This window comes from Leptidea sinapis, chromosome 46 (assembly GCF_905404315.1).
Source record: "Leptidea sinapis chromosome 46, ilLepSina1.1, whole genome shotgun sequence".
Taxonomy (NCBI): domain Eukaryota; kingdom Metazoa; phylum Arthropoda; class Insecta; order Lepidoptera; family Pieridae; genus Leptidea; species Leptidea sinapis.
The window spans coordinates 645,238-666,581 of NC_066310.1; the positions used below are offsets into that span (position 1 = coordinate 645,238).

The 21,344-nt window shown below is 36.8% G+C and overlaps 1 protein-coding gene across 2 annotated transcripts in view; it reads left to right on the forward strand.

Moving 5' to 3' along the window:
- LOC126977969 (cysteine and histidine-rich protein 1 homolog) overlaps window positions 1-15,574 on the forward strand; it is a 28,909-nt gene extending 13,335 nt beyond the window's left edge. The window contains exons 2-7 of one of the 2 annotated variants that reach the window (XM_050826691.1): window positions 3,251-3,489; window positions 4,428-4,613; window positions 5,272-5,483; window positions 6,435-6,595; window positions 12,114-12,313; window positions 14,942-15,574. In XM_050826691.1, coding sequence (XP_050682648.1) covers window positions 3,251-3,489; window positions 4,428-4,613; window positions 5,272-5,483; window positions 6,435-6,595; window positions 12,114-12,313; window positions 14,942-14,969 — 1,026 coding nt within the window. In that variant the 3' untranslated portion in view covers window positions 14,970-15,574. The remainder of the gene's footprint in view (window positions 1-3,250; window positions 3,490-4,427; window positions 4,614-5,271; window positions 5,484-6,434; window positions 6,596-12,113; window positions 12,314-14,941) is intronic. The other variant, XM_050826692.1, reaches the window with a different exon arrangement.
- Window positions 15,575-21,344: the final 5,770 nt, after the last annotated feature.

Below are 21,344 nucleotides of genomic sequence, written 5' to 3' on the forward strand. Positions count from 1 at the left end.
CACTTTAGCCTCAGTATCCAATATCACTTCATCTTTCAGCTTTAAGCCAACATAGCTTTTCTCTATAGCTTTTTGACAGCTTCTAAGTCTTTCCAGTTTCTTTTATGTAAGGGACCAGGTTTGACAGGTGTTGGTGAGGCAGGGTGTGAGGAATATATTCATGGCCTTTGTTTTCAGTGTGACTGGTGACCCTTAAAAACTTCCTTCAAACCCCCAATGTTTACTCCTTATATTTTTGATCCACCTGTTTATTTCTTTTTCTGTGGTATTTTTGTCAATTTCCAGGATCAGTTCTATGTAGTCATGATTAATTACTTGTTCGTTTAGAGCTTGCCAAATGATGTGTGTTGATGAAGCCTATATAGAGGGGTTTGTTATATTATTATATATTCCAAGTACTTCTCTATAATTTATTTCAAGATGTGTATATGATTGACTGTTAAAAAGTTATTTCCAAATACCGCTTGTTCCACTAGTTGACTCTATCAGTTATGATACTTCCTTAAGAAGTGTTGATGAGAATACTTTATAAAATCAAGGCATCAAACATATTTGTCTATACTTTGTGATAATCTTAGGATCCCCTTTTTTATACAGCAACACTATTTCCGTATCCATCCACTGTTTTGGTGTTCTTTTCTCTTTAAGAAAAAGGTTTAACAACTGTGTGAGTGGTCTGGTCAGTTTATTTTGTCCGGCTTTGATCATGTCTATGGTCACTATTTGCACCTGGACTTTTTTAGACTTGAGTTTATCGATTCAACGTAAATGATAGACTTTATTAAGTATATAATGAAATTATGCGTTACTGTAACCATAAAATTTTTAGATTATGTTAGTACCTAGTTATATTCATTTGTTGTCTTCATTCCATCTGTGTGAGGCTGTTATCGTTTTCCCTGATCCTGCTTGACATTTTTTATTTTAAATTATATCTACTATAATTAATTTGAAATCTACCGACTAAATAAGAAAGAATGACTGAGCATATTTTTTGATAGTGACTATTTTGGAAAATTTCAAGTACTTATGTGTTCTATCAATGTTAGATACATCGACCAGTCTTATTGATAACAATTTCATGTTAATATAGCGAGTCTTCCTTCACAACAGTTTAGGCAACTACATAATTTCCTATTTGGAGATAATATGTTTTCGCTTAAATGTGTTAGAGCAATTAGAAATAATAAAACACAAAAATAACATGTTTATATTGTTGAATGAACATACAAATTTAGTCCCATCACCTTTGTTACGTATCCCTTCCGGGGGTAACACGTCATAACAGCCGACCAATCACAGCGCGTCATTTCATGGGACGAGGGTATAAAAGAGCGGCTTCCGGCTCATTTGATTCAGTCTCGTGCCAGATTTTGGCGAGACAACCATGCCTTGTGTAGAGGCGAAACACGTGTCGAATTGTTTAAAAACAAATATTGGCGGAATTAACACTAAAGAAAACTTAAATCATTTGTATAATATGTTTTATATATTTATTTATATTTACATAGACTATGAAACCACACCAAACATTACGAGAAAAAAAAATACTTAATCATTACCTACATGGAAAGATACACTATTAACTACTAACATTAACTATTAACACTATTACTAAAACAATTGAACTTATTTAATAAATAATTTATCGCCTCAAAATATTTATTCTGCCTTCTTTATATTAATATTAGAGGAAATAATATCACCTTATTAAAAATGTCTTAGAGTATGTTTATAAACAAAACATTTAAGTATGAGGCTGAAAGTATACAGGGCATTCAATTTAAAAAGAACATGTAAACACACTTTCATAAAATACTTTAACAAATCATTATCTTCACAAGTTAAGTATTAACATAAACCTTTGGTAATTCTAAACAGCCCAATTTAGATAAATCTCTTTTGTAGTGATAATAAAACAAATCAAAATCAACGCAAAAATTTTGCACCCAAAATTTTTAACTCTCAGGCCCAAAGTACTTAACAGAATCCTACTAGCCACTGTCCAATGTATTTCTGTTCATTTGTCACAGTAGATCTATATTTATACAGAATCGATATAAATACTTATTTAATCTTTCCAAATAAAGTTTAAACTTCAACTATTTTAGTTTAAAACCGAGTTACTAAGCCTTTTACAAAAGAAGTAATAAGTAATACAACAAAATGATTTGAATCTAACCTCTTTCATTAGTTTTATTCATTCCCATTTAATTTAACAGTTTTCCAGGACAAATGTTACACAGTTACCATAAAAAAAAACCAGGGGACAAACTCATTCTTGGCATAGATCTGAAAGACTGAGTTACACCCTGAATCCAGTGTTCAATGTGTCCAATTAACAAACATAGGAATCTTTTACTTATATAGCATTAATATCTAATAGCAAAATAAAAACAGCCTTTAATAAAGCTCCGAATTCATTTGAATTCAAAGTCAAATAAACTTTATTCAATTACGCTTAAACTAAGCGCTTTTGAATGGTCACTATAAATATTTCTTTTAAATTACTGACTAGGTACCAATGTTCGGAAAAAGTTGAGCTCGTGAGAAGAACACACAAGAAACTCAAGGGCCACTCTTTTAAGACAAATAGAGTATTTTACAGTGGCTGTAATATGCATAAGAAATTAGTTTGTAAGGTGCTACATCTAATATATGAATCGTGTTTAAATAATATAAACCTTTAGAGCTAGAACTCATTGTTTGTGTAAGAATGCTTGGTGAATATAATGGTCGTGATTTCTGTTCACGAGTTGACATACTTGAGGGAAGGTAACAACCCGGCACACGACGTTGCCGCAAGCAATGCCACTCAGTGAGCATGGCGAATCAGGTCATAGCATACCTACGCATGAAAATTACAAAATTAATGCACACAAAGCAAGCACATGTTCTATATAAACGAAAAGAATAGGTATATAATATTCATGTTACATTCATAAGATTATACAATCAAATTAAACAACAAAAAAAAAGGTGGATCAGGAGGATCTATTTTCCATGCTGCTCTATCGTTTATACATTCTTTAATCGTATAGTAGGTTTTTACAATAAGACGATTATTTCAAACTTTTTTGAATTTAGAAGGTGTTAGACATGCAATATTATTTGGAATTTTACGAAATGATAGTTTGATTTCAGGATCTAATAGAATATAATGGAGAGGCAGATACGTATAATACAATGTAACATCTACAAAACATAATATTATAAAGTTGGTGATATTACATGACATGTGACTTTGCAGTGTAGTAACGGCCATCTGATGTGTGCACCTTGCTTCACCCATCTCCTTGCTGACGCACGCCTTCGCGATGAATCAGCGACTTGCCCAAACTGCCGCATTGAGATATCACGTACATCAGCATCCAGAAACTTGGCTGTGGAGAAGACTGTATCAGAGCTGCCAATAGAATGCAGACATTGTACTCATGTATTCCCTCGCCACTCCATAGAACATCACGAGGAAAAGACTTGTGAAGAAAGGTATGATATTTTATAAACATATTTCATATAGAATATTCGATATCATCGAGAACAAAGTAGCAAACGGGCACCTGATGGTAAATTATCACTGGAGTTTTGTCCTGCTTCTATAATCATTTTAGGTGGGTGTATATATACCATAGTTAGTGAAGATTGTGGTATATCAACACTAAGCAGTAATATAGTTCGTTCCACAGTTTGATTGGACAAGAAAATTTCTTAAGAACTGCAATGGTTGACCGCCACACCTTCAATTGGTGAGGATGATATTATCAGTTTAAATAGCTGTTCGGAATACAGCTCGTAATTGATGCAGTAAAAGACGCACAATGAAATTTTGCATACGATTAAGTACGACTGTGGCGGGTTCTGCGCAGAATGAAGTGCGGAGTATGTGGGCCGGAGTGAAGGACAGTTTCGCTGTTAACAAGTTAAATCACGCACAGTTCTATGTCTATCTGGCTTAGCATTTGAACACAGCATTTGCAATTGCTCGAAATTTCGAGAAACAGTATTTTGTCATTAGGTGAGGCACTATCTTGGTGATTTTTGCATTGGAGTTTTCTTAGACGTTGACGAGACTTATGATTCTTCTGGGGGTTACAAATTTCTTCTGCCACTCGTGACGGCTTACAGATAGAGATCCCTGCATAGCTGGTCTCTACGACAGTCTCTAGTTCAATTGTCAGCATAATATTGCATATACATTTTATCAAAAGAAATAGTATGAGACATAGAATACAGCCTTGGGAAACACCAGCATTTGTGGGCAGGAAGAGAATAGCATAAAGGCCTGCAGTAACTAGCTGGATTCAATTGATCGCCGTTGAGCCACCGTCATGGTTGTCAAGCGACAAGTTGATGGACAACAGGGATGTTGAGGGCACAATTCATAAACAGCTGTTATAGGTATATGAGCTAGTGAATGGTGTTGGCAGATGTAAGTGTGGAGTCCCTCGCGAGTACAAGTTCACACAGTTGAGAGTGGACATGGAGCAGCGTAAGGCGATGAGTGGTTTGGTTCGCATTGCGGTCACTGTGTACAGCTTCATGTTGTCTCTCTTCAGAAGAACATATCTCGTGCCGGACTTAGTTGGCACGAGCAAACGTCGTAGGTACCACAGGTGTGTGCCGAGCTTAATTAACCACATTAGTTAATACAGCCTCTCACTAAGTATTTATACTAATTAGTTATTACCATATAAACCTACAAACAAATATTTTATAATCAATACAGCTAGTCAATATTTATTATTTAAATGCATTAATAAATTATGATTAAATCAAGCTCTGTTGAATATATTTTGGGTTTTGAATGACTGTTAGTCGGGTTAGTAATATGTAAGCCACAGGTAAGTATATATTTAAACGGCTAATTGTAGATACTAAAATATGTTGGAGGATTTTCGGTTTGATTACTAATATGGCTTTGGTTATTAATATCTTATGATGCACTCACAGCAGGCTATGCTAAGTTAACTATTAATATTATATACACTTAAAGAATGGATAGTGGCAGAACTTAATTACTTCATTTAAATAAGAAACATGTACACTGTAGCATCAATTATTATAACGAATATTTTTTATTACAATGGAATCTAGTTTAACTGTACCTAACCGGAGGCATGGCGGTCAACCATAGTGCGTAATTAGTTCGCACAAGAAAATAAATTGAACTCCGTCACTTTTAAAAAGCGCAAACTAGTTATCTTCTAAACGCGAGGAAATAATGTTTATCCCAATGTTGCCGTCCGTGAGTGCGAGGTGCTGGTCCCGCAGGGTGACGGGCTGCAAGTTCGCGAGCATCGGCTGCTTGTGGCGCGGCGCGGCGCGGGTCGCGGGCGCCCACGAGGCGACGTGCGAGCGGCCCGCGCTGTCGGCCGGCGAGGTGCTGGACGCGCTAGCGGTGCGGGAGCGCTGCGCCGCCGACCAGCTGCGGGTCTACACGCAGATATTTGATATGCTCTCCTACGAGAAGATCACGTTCAACGGTGCGTATCAACGGAGGCTTGATCTAATCCTCAGGCTCATTTCGCTCGTGGTCCGCAACAGTCATTCACACGCATCCTATAAACATCAAGTTACCTCAAACATCGCATTTATGTGCGTTAGTCATTTAGATTGCGACCTTCGTCGACGTGGTGTGCACGGATCTTAGCAAAGCGTTTGACCGCGTTGATTATACTTATTACTGTATGAAATTATTTTTAAAGTACGACAGATAGTCTCAGTAGTAATTAATGGTTTTCTTACGCGGATATATAATATGTTGAGTCCCACAGAACTCGAATTAGGTCGAATATTATATCGTTTCAAACTTTTTTAATTTTACAAAAAATTTACTTGACCTTCAAGATTTTCCCCTGATGGTGATGCCCTGCCTATTGCAATCCAGTGCCGCTCACGATTTTTGATTGAACAAGAAAAATCGGGGCGGCACATTAATGCTTCACTCGAGTACCTAAATGGCGCCGCTGTGGTACCGGTATAATGTCGTAAAAGCCTTGCGAAATATTTACTAAATAGAAGTTAAAGTTGCGGTACAGTTTTCTTTTATCAGTTCCCAACTGTGCCACGTTCAAAATCTATTATAGCACATATCTTGGTTTTGAGTTTGCAAAGGAGCTCCGCCGGTAAAAAGAGTAACAAGAAAGAATGTAACCATATTAACTGATTGGTGATCATTAAACGATGTCATTGAATACAATCCAAATACAATAACTTACTGATCGTAGTTGGAATAACACAATTAATGTATAATTCAAATGATTTATTGAACGTAACTTTATGAAGTCTGGATATTGGTTTGATAAAGAATTAAAATGTTATGAACATAATATTGATAACAGAATCCATTCTGTACAGAGTACTGGGCCTTATTATTAGGAACATTAGAGGTATTCATCATATCCAACCACAGCTGTTGTTACCACTCTTATCAGACTTGCAGCTGAAGCCGTACCGCACCGACGAGTTTGTGCACAAGCTGTACTACGAGACGCTGCGCTTCCCCTCGTTCGGGCACCAGTGGCTCGTGAAGGCCTTCATCAACAACCAGCAGCGCGACCCCACGCAGAGCGCCGAGCGGGACATCTCCTACCAGGTCTTATAGACGGATAAAAAAATCGCTATCATATTATTTATTGTATGACACAGCCAACTATTTGGCAACCCGGTCCCCTGCTTCTTTTGAGCAGGATAGTTGTAACTCCATGAGCACTGCTTCTGTTGAGCAGTGTGATAACTTTTTGGACTCCGCTTCTATTGACCAGAGTAATAATTTAATAACCACTGCTTCTATTGATCAGAGTATTAATATAATAACCACTGCTTCTATTGAGGAATTTACTAATTTGTACACTAATAAGTACACTGCTAAGTAGTAAAGTAAGTAAAGATTTGGTATATTTTCGAAAAATATAAACAATAAGACAATAGGGGACTCCTCTAGCACTGTAAAAACACAGTGTAATATAACAAGTACTAGAGTCAGTAATATTTGTAAAATTGCAAACCTGATGCGCCAAAACATGCAAGGATTATTAGGTAAAGAACTTGAACTGAAGTTATTCATGAATCATAAAGATATACATATTTTATGTTTAACAGAGGCTCAGAAAATATGAGCTCATCTTTAACTTCAGTGGTCATCAGGTGGCAAGTGCGTTTTGCAGAGAAAAGGCTACACGAGGCGGCTCTCTTATACTTGTAAGTAAATTATTTAAATTCAAAGAACGAGAAGATATTGTGGGCCTCTCTGAACGTACAATTGCTCGAGCGCGCCATTGTTGTTAGTTTATACAGACCCCCAGATGCAGTATATGAATTATTTGAAAGTGTATTAGAGGTTTTATTAAAATTATCTAAGTCTTAGAACTATATCATGATATGTGGTGATTTTAATATTAATTTATTCGAATAATCCACCACCAGTATTAGATTCAGATCTTTATTCAAATCATATGATTTAACCAATATTTTCTTTGACCCTACAAAAGTAACCGGCACCTCCAAAAGCTGTATTGATAACATATTTACCAGTTATAAACCCATTTCTCAGGCAATAATAAACAAACTGAGTTCAGACCACTTTGGCCTCTTTTCATATTGAGGTCAATAAATGTACTAAAATTAAAAAGGTAACGTTTGTTCCTGTGAATGGAGAAATATAGAGGTAATGTGTCAGTAAAACTCTCAAATTTGTATTTATTCAAATATAATATTAATCCAAATTAAATGTATGATATGTTATTTAAGATAATTAAAACAGAGACTTCTATATTCACTTCTAAGACAGTCAAATCAGGTGGTCTCTTGTCATTTAATGATTGGGCAACAGCTGGCATTCGTAGGAGCAGACAAAGGCTATATGAACTATATAGTGAGAGATTTTTATATAATCATGATGCATCTTTTTTCGAGTATGTTAAAAATACTCTAAATTTATTAATAGTGTTTGTTCTGTTGCAATGGCTTGTTATTAACTGGGAATCTGGAAGATTGAAAGACCGTAACATTGAATACAATCTATCAATAAATAATACAATAATTCAATCTCAGCAGGAAGTTGCTACTGCTTTTGAGATTTTTTTTTTCTGAGATTCCTGTTTCTATCACAAACACTCTCTCCTCCACCAGTGTTGCTAAGTCACTTCTTCTGGAATATATTGAGAAGCAACAGTCAAGATTTAAATTTCTTTGAATTTTGCTCTCAATGATTCTTTAGGACCTAAGTTATAAATAGCGCGATTAGCCCTTTTCTCCAGCACAAATATTGTATTAATATCGGCAGCGTTACTCCATAGTAATATACTATAGGACATAATACTATGAAAATAACTAAAGTATACTAGCCGCCCCGTATCTATGTCAGTTAACTGTCAATTTTTTTTAACCGCATATGCTGCAGAACTAAGTCTATTCGCCAATCCTTCAATTTTTGGGTCCCATTCCAATTTGGAATCAAGAGTAATGCCAAGAAATATAGCAGCTTCCTCTGGTTTTAAAACTCCGTTTGATAAAATATTTGCATCTACATTTTTGACATTTGGCGCGGTAAATTTAATATATTTAGTTTTATGACTATTTAACAATAAGTTATTGGCGCTAAACCAGTACCCGATGTCAGATAGCGCATTGTTTACTTCGTCATATAAAACTTGTGATTTTTTTCTACTAGGTTAGGTAGATAATTTATATAAATTAGGAAGAGGAAGGGTCCAAGAATAGACCCTTGTGGTACCCCCATACCGAGAGGCGTCCCAGTAGATCTCCTGCCATTCACATCGACCCTCATAATCCTATTATTTAAATATGAGATCAGAACATCGAGCGCAGATCCTCGTAAACCATAGTGGCATAGCTTCCTGACCAGCGTTGAGGGTTGAACACAATCAAAAGCCGTAGATAAATCATAGAAGATACCAAGTGCATTCTGTGATTCCTCCCAGGCCTCAAAGTTCAACACCTGCATCCATAGTCGAGCGTTCCCTAGTAAAGCCAAATTGTTTTATATGAAGTAGGTACCTTATAAATGTTAAAGTGAGTAAGCATTTGACTTAAAATATTTTTTTCAAAAATTGTTGAAAGTGTTGGCAACACAGAAACAGTCATTTTTAACCGACTTCAAAAAAGGAAGAGGTTCTCAATTCGTCGGTATTTTTTTTTATGTTTGTTACCTCAAAACTTTCGACTGTGTGAACCGATTTTGAAAATTCTTTTTTTATTTGAAAGTTGGTGCTTCCCGAATGGTCCCATTGTAATTTAGTCCAGATCTGACAGTGGAATCCATGGGAAAACCATAGAAGTCTTAAATTTGGTATACATACGTATATGTTATACGTATCTGTTATGTTATAGGTATGTGTTATGTTATACGTATGTGTTATGGTTGTTGTATGTTTAGACAAACTGTTAGTGTACTTCAAATTCACTAAAAATCATAAAATAACAAAAAAATAACAAAAAAACAACCGCCTCCAAAAACACTATTCCAAAACAATATATATAATGTGCACTAAAAAGTATAAAAATAATTGCGTATTTTTATGCAATCTAAATTATTAATCTTATTCTAGTTACGATTATTGTAATTTTTGGAATCGGTGTCATCCAAGATAGGTTTGTTACTACATAGTTATAGGTGAGATGTGCTTGAGTCGTGAGGAGGCGAGAGGCGAGAGGTTGCGGCCGAAGGACACCGATTCCAAAAATAACAATAATCGTAACTAGAATAAGATTAATAATCTAGATTGTATAAAAATACGCAATTATTTTTATACTTTTTAGTGAACATTTTATCTATTGTTTTGGAATAGTGTTTTTGTGTTTGTTGAAATGTTGGACAATTGTTAAAAACTTTCTCATCCGTAAACACAATTTTTGTGTGACCTTCCTTTGCGTACTGCTTCAATAGTTGTTTCGATTTCACCACCCTATTCTTTTATAAATTATCAGTTAAGAAATGACCAGTACGTCTCTTATAGGCTGCAAGTTCTAAGTCATCTTTTAAAATACGCTACATGGTTCTAGGTGCTATCTTCATCTACCGAGATAAAATATTTTGCTTTCGGACAGGATTTCTTCGAATTCTTTCCCTTACTGCTTTGACCACCTTTTTCGTACGAACACTACGTGGACGGCTAGATCTTTTTCTATCACAAATAGAGGAGGTCTCATTGTACCTGTTAATAGCACGATACACATACATTTTACTAATACCAAGCGTATTGAGAGTTTTATAAATTGCGTTTGGCTCCATAGCTACTTTGTGTAATGTATTCACAGCGATTCGGTTCTCTTTATCGCCCCACTCCATTTTAATATCGCAAAATATTGTACAATGTATTGGCGCCAAATGGAAAAACTCAATGAACAATCATTTAAAAATGACAGATTACAAATTCAAATGTAATATTTTGTTTTTTTTTTAATTGTATCAGTATTTATGGCCAGATTAAGTAATATAGCTAAAAATCGATTGTTGCACTATCTTGGTTTTATAAAAAATGGAAAGTGGCATAATAATTCCAAATATGTGCCATAATAGTCCAAGCGTATTGCTGACTCTATCCGGCACTTCCATCTCTGCCAACCGAACTTTTAATCGCCGACCTTACTTGCCCCTTTTTATTATTATTATATTTTTAAGTTCACGACACTCGTTCTCGATGCTGTCACGGACTTATCAAATACCGCCTTTTTGACAGTCCGTTTTATATAAACGTAATTCTATGCCCGTATTCCAGAACGAATATCACTCATCTTATTATCTAACTTATATATATTATATAGGCTTCACGTAATTTACATATTAAAACTATCTGAAAAAATATAAAAAAATCTGTACCTACTTAACAAGTTAATGGTATCAAAAACTTAACATATAAAAAAATCCAAGTCTCGCAACTCAGTTCTATTACTGTAAAAGTTGTGGTACCAATGCATGAAATCGATCCATGTAATACCAAGTCGGTCAATTTGACAGATATTTGACAGAAAGACCCTTAGGTCAAGAAGGACTTGAAGATAGAAATCTTAAGTTATGAGTCATGTAACTAGCGTAACATCATCTTACAGTTACCAATATTATATATTAAAAATCTTTTATGTTTCAATAGTTATCTATGCAACTGTTGTGTAATAAGAGGTATTAAAACATGAAGGTGGGTTTCACATGAGTGTTCTTATACCGTATTATCAACAGTTACATACAAGACTTTGAAAATGTAATTCAGTACTACATTACAACACTCGTTTGGATGATGTAATGTTTATTAGGACATTATGTGCTTTAATGTTGGCAATAAGCTAACTGTTTTAGAATCTTTAATAGAAGATTTAAAGCATGGGCGTAGTTAAATAAATAGATTAACTTGGTCATCGCATGAATACACAGTGTATCTTTTTAATTAAAAACACACTGTATCTCAGTACTACTAGATACTATTATCACATGAGTGTTTTAATACCTAATTATCAACAGTTGCATACAAGACTGACAATGAAATTCAGTTCAACATTACAACACTCGTTTGGATGATGTAATGGTTATTAGAACATCGGGTGTTTTAATGTTGGCAAAACTGTTTTAGAATCTTTAATAGAAGATTTAAAGCATGGGTGTAGTTAAATAAATAGAAATTAACTTGGCCATCGCATGAAAACACAGTGTATCTTTTTTATTAAAAATACACTGTATATCAGAAGTAATATATATTATATTAAATCTGTTTCGTGCAAATGAAATAATGAATATACCCTTTTTATACAATGCCTGCTTGATAACTGAAAATTAAGGCTTAGTTTTATCCACAACGAAGTTAAAGGGGGTTGAAAATGGCCTGAAGTGCTTCAAGAAAAAGATGTTATTGTTTTTGCTCGACTTGGGGATATCAATACTCATTATTATATATTTATGTAATTTAATTTTTTTACATAATTAGTACTAATTTGAACTCGTTGAGCGAGCAAGCCTTCCCCAGTTGTCTCGTGACAAATCCAAAGTTTCTGTAACATTTTTACACGCCACTATGATGTGTTTGCGGAAGATACACTCCGTATTACTTGGTGTGTGTGTGTCAAGAAGATATTGACGGAGACGGGTGTTGGTTGTCGGATAGTTGGTGCTGAAGAGCAAGTGCACGTCGGAGGTGTCGGTGCAGTGGGTGTGGACGCGCGGGCCTCTGGGGTTTGCGCGCATGCGGCCGGCGCTGGGCGCGCACACCTTCCGCGACGAGCAGCCTCCTCCGCCCGCGCGGCTGCCGCTGGAGCACGCGTTGGACGCCAACCAACTTCTGGCAGAGCGGGCCATCCACCTCAGGTGAGTGGTGTGGGCGTGCGGCCGGCGCTGGGCGCGCACACCTTCCGCGACGAGCAGCCTCCTCCGCCCGCGCGGCTGCCGCTGGAGCACGCGTTGGACGCCAACCAACTTCTGGCAGAGCGGGCCATCCACCTCAGGTGAGTGGTGTGGGCGTGCGGCCGGCGCTGGGCGCGCACACCTTCCGCGACGAGCAGCCTCCTCCGCCCGCGCGGCTGCCGCTGGAGCACGCGTTGGACGCCAACCAACTTCTGGCAGAGCGGGCCATCCACCTCAGGTGAGTGGTGTGGGCGTGCGGCCGGCGCTGGGCGCGCACACCTTCCGCGACGAGCAGCCTCCTCCGCCCGCGCGGCTGCCGCTGGAGCACGCGTTGGACGCCAACCAACTTCTGGCAGAGCGGGCCATCCACCTCAGGTGAGTGGTGTGGGCGTGCGGCCGGCGCTGGGCGCGCACACCTTCCGCGACGAGCAGCCTCCTCCGCCCGCGCGGCTGCCGCTGGAGCACGCGTTGGACGCCAACCAACTTCTGGCAGAGCGGGCCATCCACCTCAGGTGAGTGGTGTGGGCGTGCGGCCGGCGCTGGGCGCGCACACCTTCCGCGACGAGCAGCCTCCTCCGCCCGCGCGGCTGCCGCTGGAGCACGCGTTGGACGCCAACCAACTTCTGGCAGAGCGGGCCATCCACCTCAGGTGAGTGGTGTGGGCGTGCGGCCGGCGCTGGGCGCGCACACCTTCCGCGACGAGCAGCCTCCTCCGCCCGCGCGGCTGCCGCTGGAGCACGCGTTGGACGCCAACCAACTTCTGGCAGAGCGGGCCATCCACCTCAGGTGAGTGGTGTGGGCGTGCGGCCGGCGCTGGGCGCGCACACCTTCCGCGACGAGCAGCCTCCGCCGCCTGCCGCTGGAGCACGCGCACACAAAATATAATATATGATAAATATGGAAATGGCGCGCAAGTTTTTCTTCTGCACGCGGCAAATGTAAGATGGTTAATTATTATATGTATCCATACAGCCTACTTCAATATTATAATTTTAATGATAAAATGCATATATCTTATAACAAATTAATGTGAATTATAAGGAGGAAATCATTTGATAATAATAAATGATGTTTCGTTTTAATTGGGGACATTTTTTTATTTGAAATATGTTAATGGATGTTCGGTATAAAACCTCTTTGTTGTTTAAAAAAAAAACAGCATTTCTCTGTTAAATTGAAAATGCTCTGTTTATATAATTTGCAGTTAGGTACTTAATTAACTTTGTAGGGACAATTCTATTATGCACTAGTGAGTTATATTATTTTATCTACACCCATGTATTAAACCCTTTATTAAAGATCCTAAATCAGTAAGCTTATTGCCAACATTAAAACACCCAATGTCCTAATAACAATTACATCATCCAAACGAGTGCTGTAATGAAATTCAGTACAACATTACAACACTCGTTTGGGTGATGTAATGGTTACTAGGACTGGCTTTTTAAGCTAACTGTTTCAGAATATTTTATCGAGGATTCATAATATTATGGGTGTAGATAAAGTCTTAAATGCAACTTTTGATAATTAGTTATCAAAGCACTCATGTGATATTATTATCACCAACATTCGTGTTTTGATACCACTTATTACACAACAGTTGCATAAATTACTAATGCACGTGTGTGGCTCGAAGAATGATGCAATAAGGTGAGCCTTAAATAAATTTACGAGCAAGTGTGTTGAAAATATAGTAACGATTGTTGAATTATACAGTTATTGATACATACTGCGTCGAAAGCATTTTTGAATAAAAAATAGTTATTTATGCAACTGTTGTGTAATAAGGGGTATTAAAACACGAATGTGGGTTTATCATACGAGGCGAAGCCGAGTGTGATAATAGTATCACACGAGTGTTTTAATACCTAATTATCAACAGTTGCATATAAGACTTTATCTACACTCAGAATATGAATCCTCTAAAAGATTCTGAAACAGCTTACTGCTAACATTAAAACAGCCAGCTCTAGTAGTAACCTAATATCATCCCTTACTGATTATATATAAATAAACTAAGTATTAATGAAAGAATTATTAATTTTAGTAGTAATTTTATGTTTTATATAGTGCAATTATTAAAATTCACTTGAATATTATGTTATTTTGCAGCGTTTAAAATATCCGGCGGTGTGCTGTCAAAACTTGAATCGCTCATTTTTTCAAGAAAAATGGCGGGGTTTCGAATTACCTACTTTTTTTACGGCGCGCTATGTTCTGGTACTGTGCAACGCGCGTAAACGAAAATGTTCTTTTTTTGAAATTCATACAGATACCACGCATCGAGCAATAAGAATGTGGCTGTTCGTTGAAACTCTTTGTGCATGGAGGGATCGAAAAAAAACCCAGGAGTGTTGTTATGAAATTCAGTACAACATCACAACACTCGTTTGGATGATGTAATGGTTATTACGACATTGGGTGTTTTAATGTTGGTAATAAGCTAACTGTTTCAGAATCTTTAATAAAGGATTTTAAGCATGGGTGTAGATAAAAATTATTAAACGACTTAGTGGCCTAGTTTTAATAATTCAGTGTTCCTACTCGCATATTATGTAAATGACTGATCAGAAATTTATTTATTTGTTTCAGACTCATCATGTTTCTGACTACAAAGTAATTCAAATCTTATGACGATCATTATTACCTTTACTCGGAAAGCCAAAGATTCCAGACAGTAAATCTTAATTTTAATTAATTAAAGTTATATTTACAACCATCAAGTTAAAGTCCCACGGATACCTTTCACAAATGTTATTTATGGTATAAACTATAAATTCAACCGTATACAATTATCCGTACAAAATAACTTACACCTAAATTCGGAGAAAATGTTAATAGCAACTCGGTTGATAAATAAATTTATCGAGACATTCTATAAAAGTGACATGGAATACAACGCTTGCACCATATTTTTGTTACCAGAATCTGGCTAATGAAAGCCGTTCTGAGAAACTGTGGCAATTTCAAGAATGTTCAGCTGGGAACACTGTTACACAGGCTATACACTGAATAAAGCGAAGTTGATACTGTTAATTTTGGGAACACCCAAAATATTCGCAATATTTTATTCCGATTTTAATAAGTCGGAAAATATATTATTATTTTATATTTTATTTTACGGAAAGACGTAAATGGTATTTGTTTGTTTTCCGTTTTAATAAGTTCGAAGAATGAAAAGCTCGATGGATTTTCGATACATAGAATAAACTGTTAAAATTATAATTGTGATTCTTATTCAATTAGTATAATAGCTAGTTACGCATGTATATTGTATATTCAAAATGTATAAGACACTTTTTATGTAATTTAAAAACGTCTAAGTACATTGTTATTAATATTTATGTATTAATATATGACTGTCCACAATATATATACGAGGGACAGCTCTTACTAGCCAGTCTCTACGCATCTGTTTAGCCATCTTTAGATGATAATTGTCCTGATTGTAAAATATTTCGGTGGAGTCTCCAATATGATGCGGATCGTTGTCTGGTGTGAGCGTAACCTAACTGTGGACGTGGACCGCACTCGGACGCCGCAGGCCGCGGCCGGCAGCAGGATACTGAGCTCTGTCTCGAGGTCAAGCGAAGGTCTCGTGAGCAGACATTTAACTTGTGATTGTGAAAGTTTTTGCCTATAGCTGACATCACTTAGACCCCTTTCGTATTCTGTCCCAATGTCGAAGCTTTAGGATTATAATATTATGTACAATAATATTTTGCGACAATTTTTTTAAAGTACAAAAGTGAGTGAAACGCTCCAGTAATTTATTAAAAAATTAGAAAATCAATATGATTTACATAGTTTACATAGTTTTTGTATAATATTATATTTGATGTAACATATAAGATCTCAATTTTGTCATGTTTTGAGGTTTCATAATTTATCCTGCATGGTTTTATAATTTTGAGTCATAAGTATCACCAGAAATTGTAAAGTTTTTGATGTCGTTTTTAGAAACATATTTCAGAAGCATTCTCACAGTCATCCGTTCAGGAATTTGTATCTATTACTGTCTCCTGAATTATTTTTGACAGTGAACTGTCAAATTAAATTAATTAACAACGTGAGGCAATACTTATTCCGACGGCTATTGACACTTACCGACCCTGATTGATGTCGCAGGCGTCACCGTCACTAAGTAATCATTATATTGGCCTTAGATAATTTATACATCTAGACTTTAGATAGAGTCTCTTGCTGTTAGACAACTGAATAAAAACAGGCCAGGAATTTTATTTGGTGTGGTTGACAAGCTACGTCTTACACTCGCGATTTGTATGACACTTTATGTTAGGGTGCGTGAATTACTCAAAATAGAGGTTAGTTCTATTTTTTCGACGTTTTCACAGCTGTCATAGTCTATCTAGACGTATAAATGATCTAAGATATTGGCATTCTCCTTCGTTTTTTTAATTCAATATAAAACTAATGCGTGCTTTTTAAGGTATTGTAAAGATTTATGAAGAGAATTGATGAAATTAAATATAGTGATGTAATTAACTAGAGATGATTCATTATATTAATTTAAAAAATCAGAGTTTAATTAATGTTTGTTTAGAAATACAATTGACATTAGAATTTCAATTGTCACGTTGACAAGTGACAACCTGCCATTTTATTCCAATTCAGAATACTTATATACCTAATATTAGACACTTCACACAAATTCTATTTTTTTAATGAACAAAACCGTCTTTTATTATTAATTGTTAACCCTCTATTCGTTTTTTTTTTCTATATTTTATGTAGTAACGTACAGATTTTGGTTCTGACATACTTAGGTGGCACTATAAACAATACCTATAAACTCCACCTGTTTAATTTTCTAAAAAGCTTCGTCCATTTAATCTATAAAAGCCACTACGAACTACTTGACGTATACAGGTGTCCCAAAATTCAACGTCAAGCCGAAACTGATTGCTAATATGTTTTATTATTTTTATTGTGATTAATGGGTTTAAGGGTTATGGCGACATGTTTCAAATGGTTGTAGTGGCAATGTTTTTTTTTATTAGGTTCCTAAACAGGATACACTCTAAATATTGTATAAAACAGAAAAATACGTAATGTCCAAGAGACGTCATGCCAAAATGCACAAGTCTAGATTCGTAACAGTCTAAACGACGACAATCTTTGTCGTCGGTTACACTGCTACTACTTCAATATGAGAGAGATATAAAAATTTCGACTGTACCTGTTCTAACCTCTTAATATGAACTTTGTAAGAAGGGTTCCATACTGGACTGCAATACTCTAAAAGACTGCGCAAGTAGCTGTTAAAAAGTATCCTTGACACATCAGAGTCTGAAAAATTTAGTTTGTCTAATCACAAAACGTGAAAGACGAGTTCCCTTTTTAGAAATGTAGTCAATGTGCTCTCTAAAATCTAATTTTGTGTCAACTATGACGCCTAAGGATAGGGTTACTATGGATGCGAGTTCTGACGAAAATTTGTTCTGACGAGTACGTCCGAAATCCTCGTAAGAACAAGTTGTTTACACTGTCCGGGTTTTCTGTTATTCTGATAGTCAGTTCGTTTCTGCCGTCCAGCGAAGATGGACGAATTTGATTTTCTTGAAAGTCCACTATTTAAATTATTATTGGTTAATGGTGGAAAGACAGAGCATGTCAACGAGTTATTTTCTAGAAGAGACGACAAAGGAGAGTTCCAAATGTTATTTCAAGAATTGTGGGACCAACCGGAAAAATTTTTTGAGTATTTTCGGATGAGACCAGCAACATTCGAATACATACTGGAGGGAATAAAAGAAAGAATCAAGAAGTTCTCCAATTTTCGGAAATGTATTTCAGCAAAACAAAGACTGGCTGTAACTTTGAGGTAAGAAAAAGTTCAACAATGTATTCAGTTCTTTACTCCAACTGAAATTCGAAATATTCATAAATTTAATTTTAATCATCCGTAATTGTTATAATTTTTCAATTATTCGAAATATCAATGAAAATACAAACGAGTGAAATAAATTATGCAGCAAAATTGAACGAATAGCAATTGCATTTTCAATTAATATCTTTGCGCGCTACATTTCAAAAGAACGAAGTAAGGTCTTCATGCTGCGGAGCACTCATTGTAAGTAGAGTTTCCACTTGTGAACCCCAACTATCACTCGTCGATGAACCACATGGTGTTGGACGGTGGATTGGCTGTAGTTCATGTTGATCTCTGTACTGTCTCTGTTAATTACGTTCTTTTTTGGTATCTTTTGTACTTTTATCTTTTAATATTAAGTGTGTGACTGTGAGTGTTTTGTGAAATAAATGTTTTTATTTCTTTCTTTCTTTCAAATAAAATAAATAAATAAATGGAGCCCTCTCTTGACAAAGTCGCGGAATGGGGTAAATTGAACCTTGTCCAATTTAACCCCTAGAAGACTCAAGTTTGCGCGTTTACCACTAAAAAAATCCCATTAGTCGTGTCACCGCTCTTTGACAACACTTCCCTTACAGCCTCGCCTAGTATCGGAATTCTGTGTATCGATATCTCTAGCGATTGCCAAATCGGCGGCCATCTGGAGATCAAAGCCAAATTGGCTTCGAAGAAACTGGGCGTCATAAATAGAGCACGGCAATACTTCAAGCCGGCTCACAGGTCCGGCCACATATGGAGTATTGCTGTCATCTCTGGTCTGGCGCAACCCAGTATCAGCTCGATCCATTTGACCGCGTGCAACGCAGAGCAGCTTGAATTATCGGGGACCCAGTGCTCTGTGAACGGCTGGATCACTTGGCGTTACGTAGAGACATCGCTCCATTGTGTGTCCTCTACCGCATTTATCATGGGGAGTGTTCCGAAGAGTTGTTTCACCTCCTGCCGCCGAATTCCTCCTACTCACGACACGCAACAAGTTAGGATATCATTCCCACCATCTGGATGTGTGGCGGTCCTCCACAGTACGGTTTTCAATGAGCTTTCTTCGACGTACTACAAAACTGTGGAATGAACTTCCTTGTGCGGTGTTTCCGAGACGATACGACATGGGTACCTTCAAAGAAACCGCGTACACCTTCCTTAAAGGCCGGCAACGCTCTTGTGATTCCTCTGGTGTTGCAAGAGAATGTGGGCGGCGGTGAACACTTAACACCAGGTGACCCGTACGCTCGTTTCTACTCCTTTTCCATAAAAAAAATCTGTCTATAAGTTCATGGTCATAAACAGACTCAGATAAGTTTGTCTCAGTTAATAGAATAACGACCAAGTCTTGTTTTAGTACATTTTCTCGTAAAATATGCGTTTTGGTTCTAAGACTTTACATTTTGATATACGATTTTAAGATTACAAATAGGTTCACTTAATGAAAGCATAGACACAGACTACGCAACTTTTGGAATTAACGTCCGTTCTGATAAAAATCTTTCCACCCCGAACCCACACAAACTCGCAATTCTACGGGCAGCCGCGTGAAGAGTTTTGTTGTTTGGAGAAAGATGCTCGCACACGTACACTGGTTTTTGCTTCCAGCAAGCCCCAAGTGATTTGTATTGAGTTTATCTTTCTCATTAGTCTTCTTAAAAGTTTTCACTGCAGCCAATATTGAGTCACGTACAAGGGGACTCGCCAACTTCACGACAATGAAACGAGGTCGGTTGGACGACTGGTTTCTCTTTGCAACACGATGGAAGTTCACAAGGTCGTGGGATGACAGGTCACAGCCCACAGTATTTAACAGTTGCTGAACTACGGCTTTCAGGTTCTCAGTCCTACTCTCAGGGACACGCTGCACCTCTAAATTACAGTCGCGGAAGTGCTGTTCAAATTGGTTTATTGTTGACTTAAGCTCAGTAACTTCTATTGCAAATAATATTAAAGGAACTTATCTTAGATAACGACAAAGCAGCTTCTTCGTAGATGTTGCTTTCCGCCTGTGCTATAATATGCTTAAATAATATGTTAACGATGCAACTAAAAGTTGGTGTGACTTATCACCGGTAAGTTTATTTATATAAAGCGTAAATAATTTAGTAAACTAATATTTTTTCATTCAATATGATACAATAATTACTAACAATTATTGACATCTCTTTCTCTGACGTGATTAATTACAAACAAGTTCTATTTACACGGTACAGACGTATTGCAACCTAGTGATAATTGATATTGAAGCGTAGCGGGGCTTTTGGAGTAAGCGGGGTAACCGAGAGGGGGGTGTCGTATCAGGTGCGGGGAGACCAACGAAACACCAGCGTTGTATCAAGATGAAGTTTATTCAATATAGGCAGGCGTGCTCACAAAGAAAATTTAATTAATTAATAGTTAATTTAGAAAATTTCAACATTAATTTGCCGTCATAAACTTACAATATTTTGTTGTACTTAATTCAAAACGGCTGACGAAGTTGTGAGCGTAAACGTTGACTTGATATTCTATTGAAGAAATAGCTAATAGGTGTAAATTAAATCTAGCAATAGTAAAAATATAATATGAACCTATTAAATTATTAATTAATGCGTTAACCGATTAATCGATTATTGAAAACCCGTTGACGACATAACAGTTTTTTCAACCTGTTGACCATTGACAAAAAACACCTATTCTTCATATTTTTTAATTCGACGTAACTGAGTAAATATTGTTGGTTCTTAAGGTAACGTTAAAGCATGCCACTAATTCGTCTTTAGTTTGGCTCGGATCAGCTTCCACCATATCTTTCAATTCATTGTTATTCACCTGTGTGGGCGGGCGGTCTCCCACGTGGTTCTTCAAATCAAAGTTTCCATCACGAAAGCGTTTAAACCAAAATTGCACGATGCGTTCATTAGGAAATGCAACATTGATTGTTGTTATTTTGATATGTAAGCTATATTATTGTAGTTTCATTAAAATCCATTCAGTAGTTTTTGCGTGAAAGAGTTACAAACATACATCCATACAAACTTTCTCATTTATAATATTAGTAGGAAGTAGGAATATGGAACATATTCCAAATCATTAATTGAACTATTACCGTGATCAAATAGGGACAAAGGTGTCTGG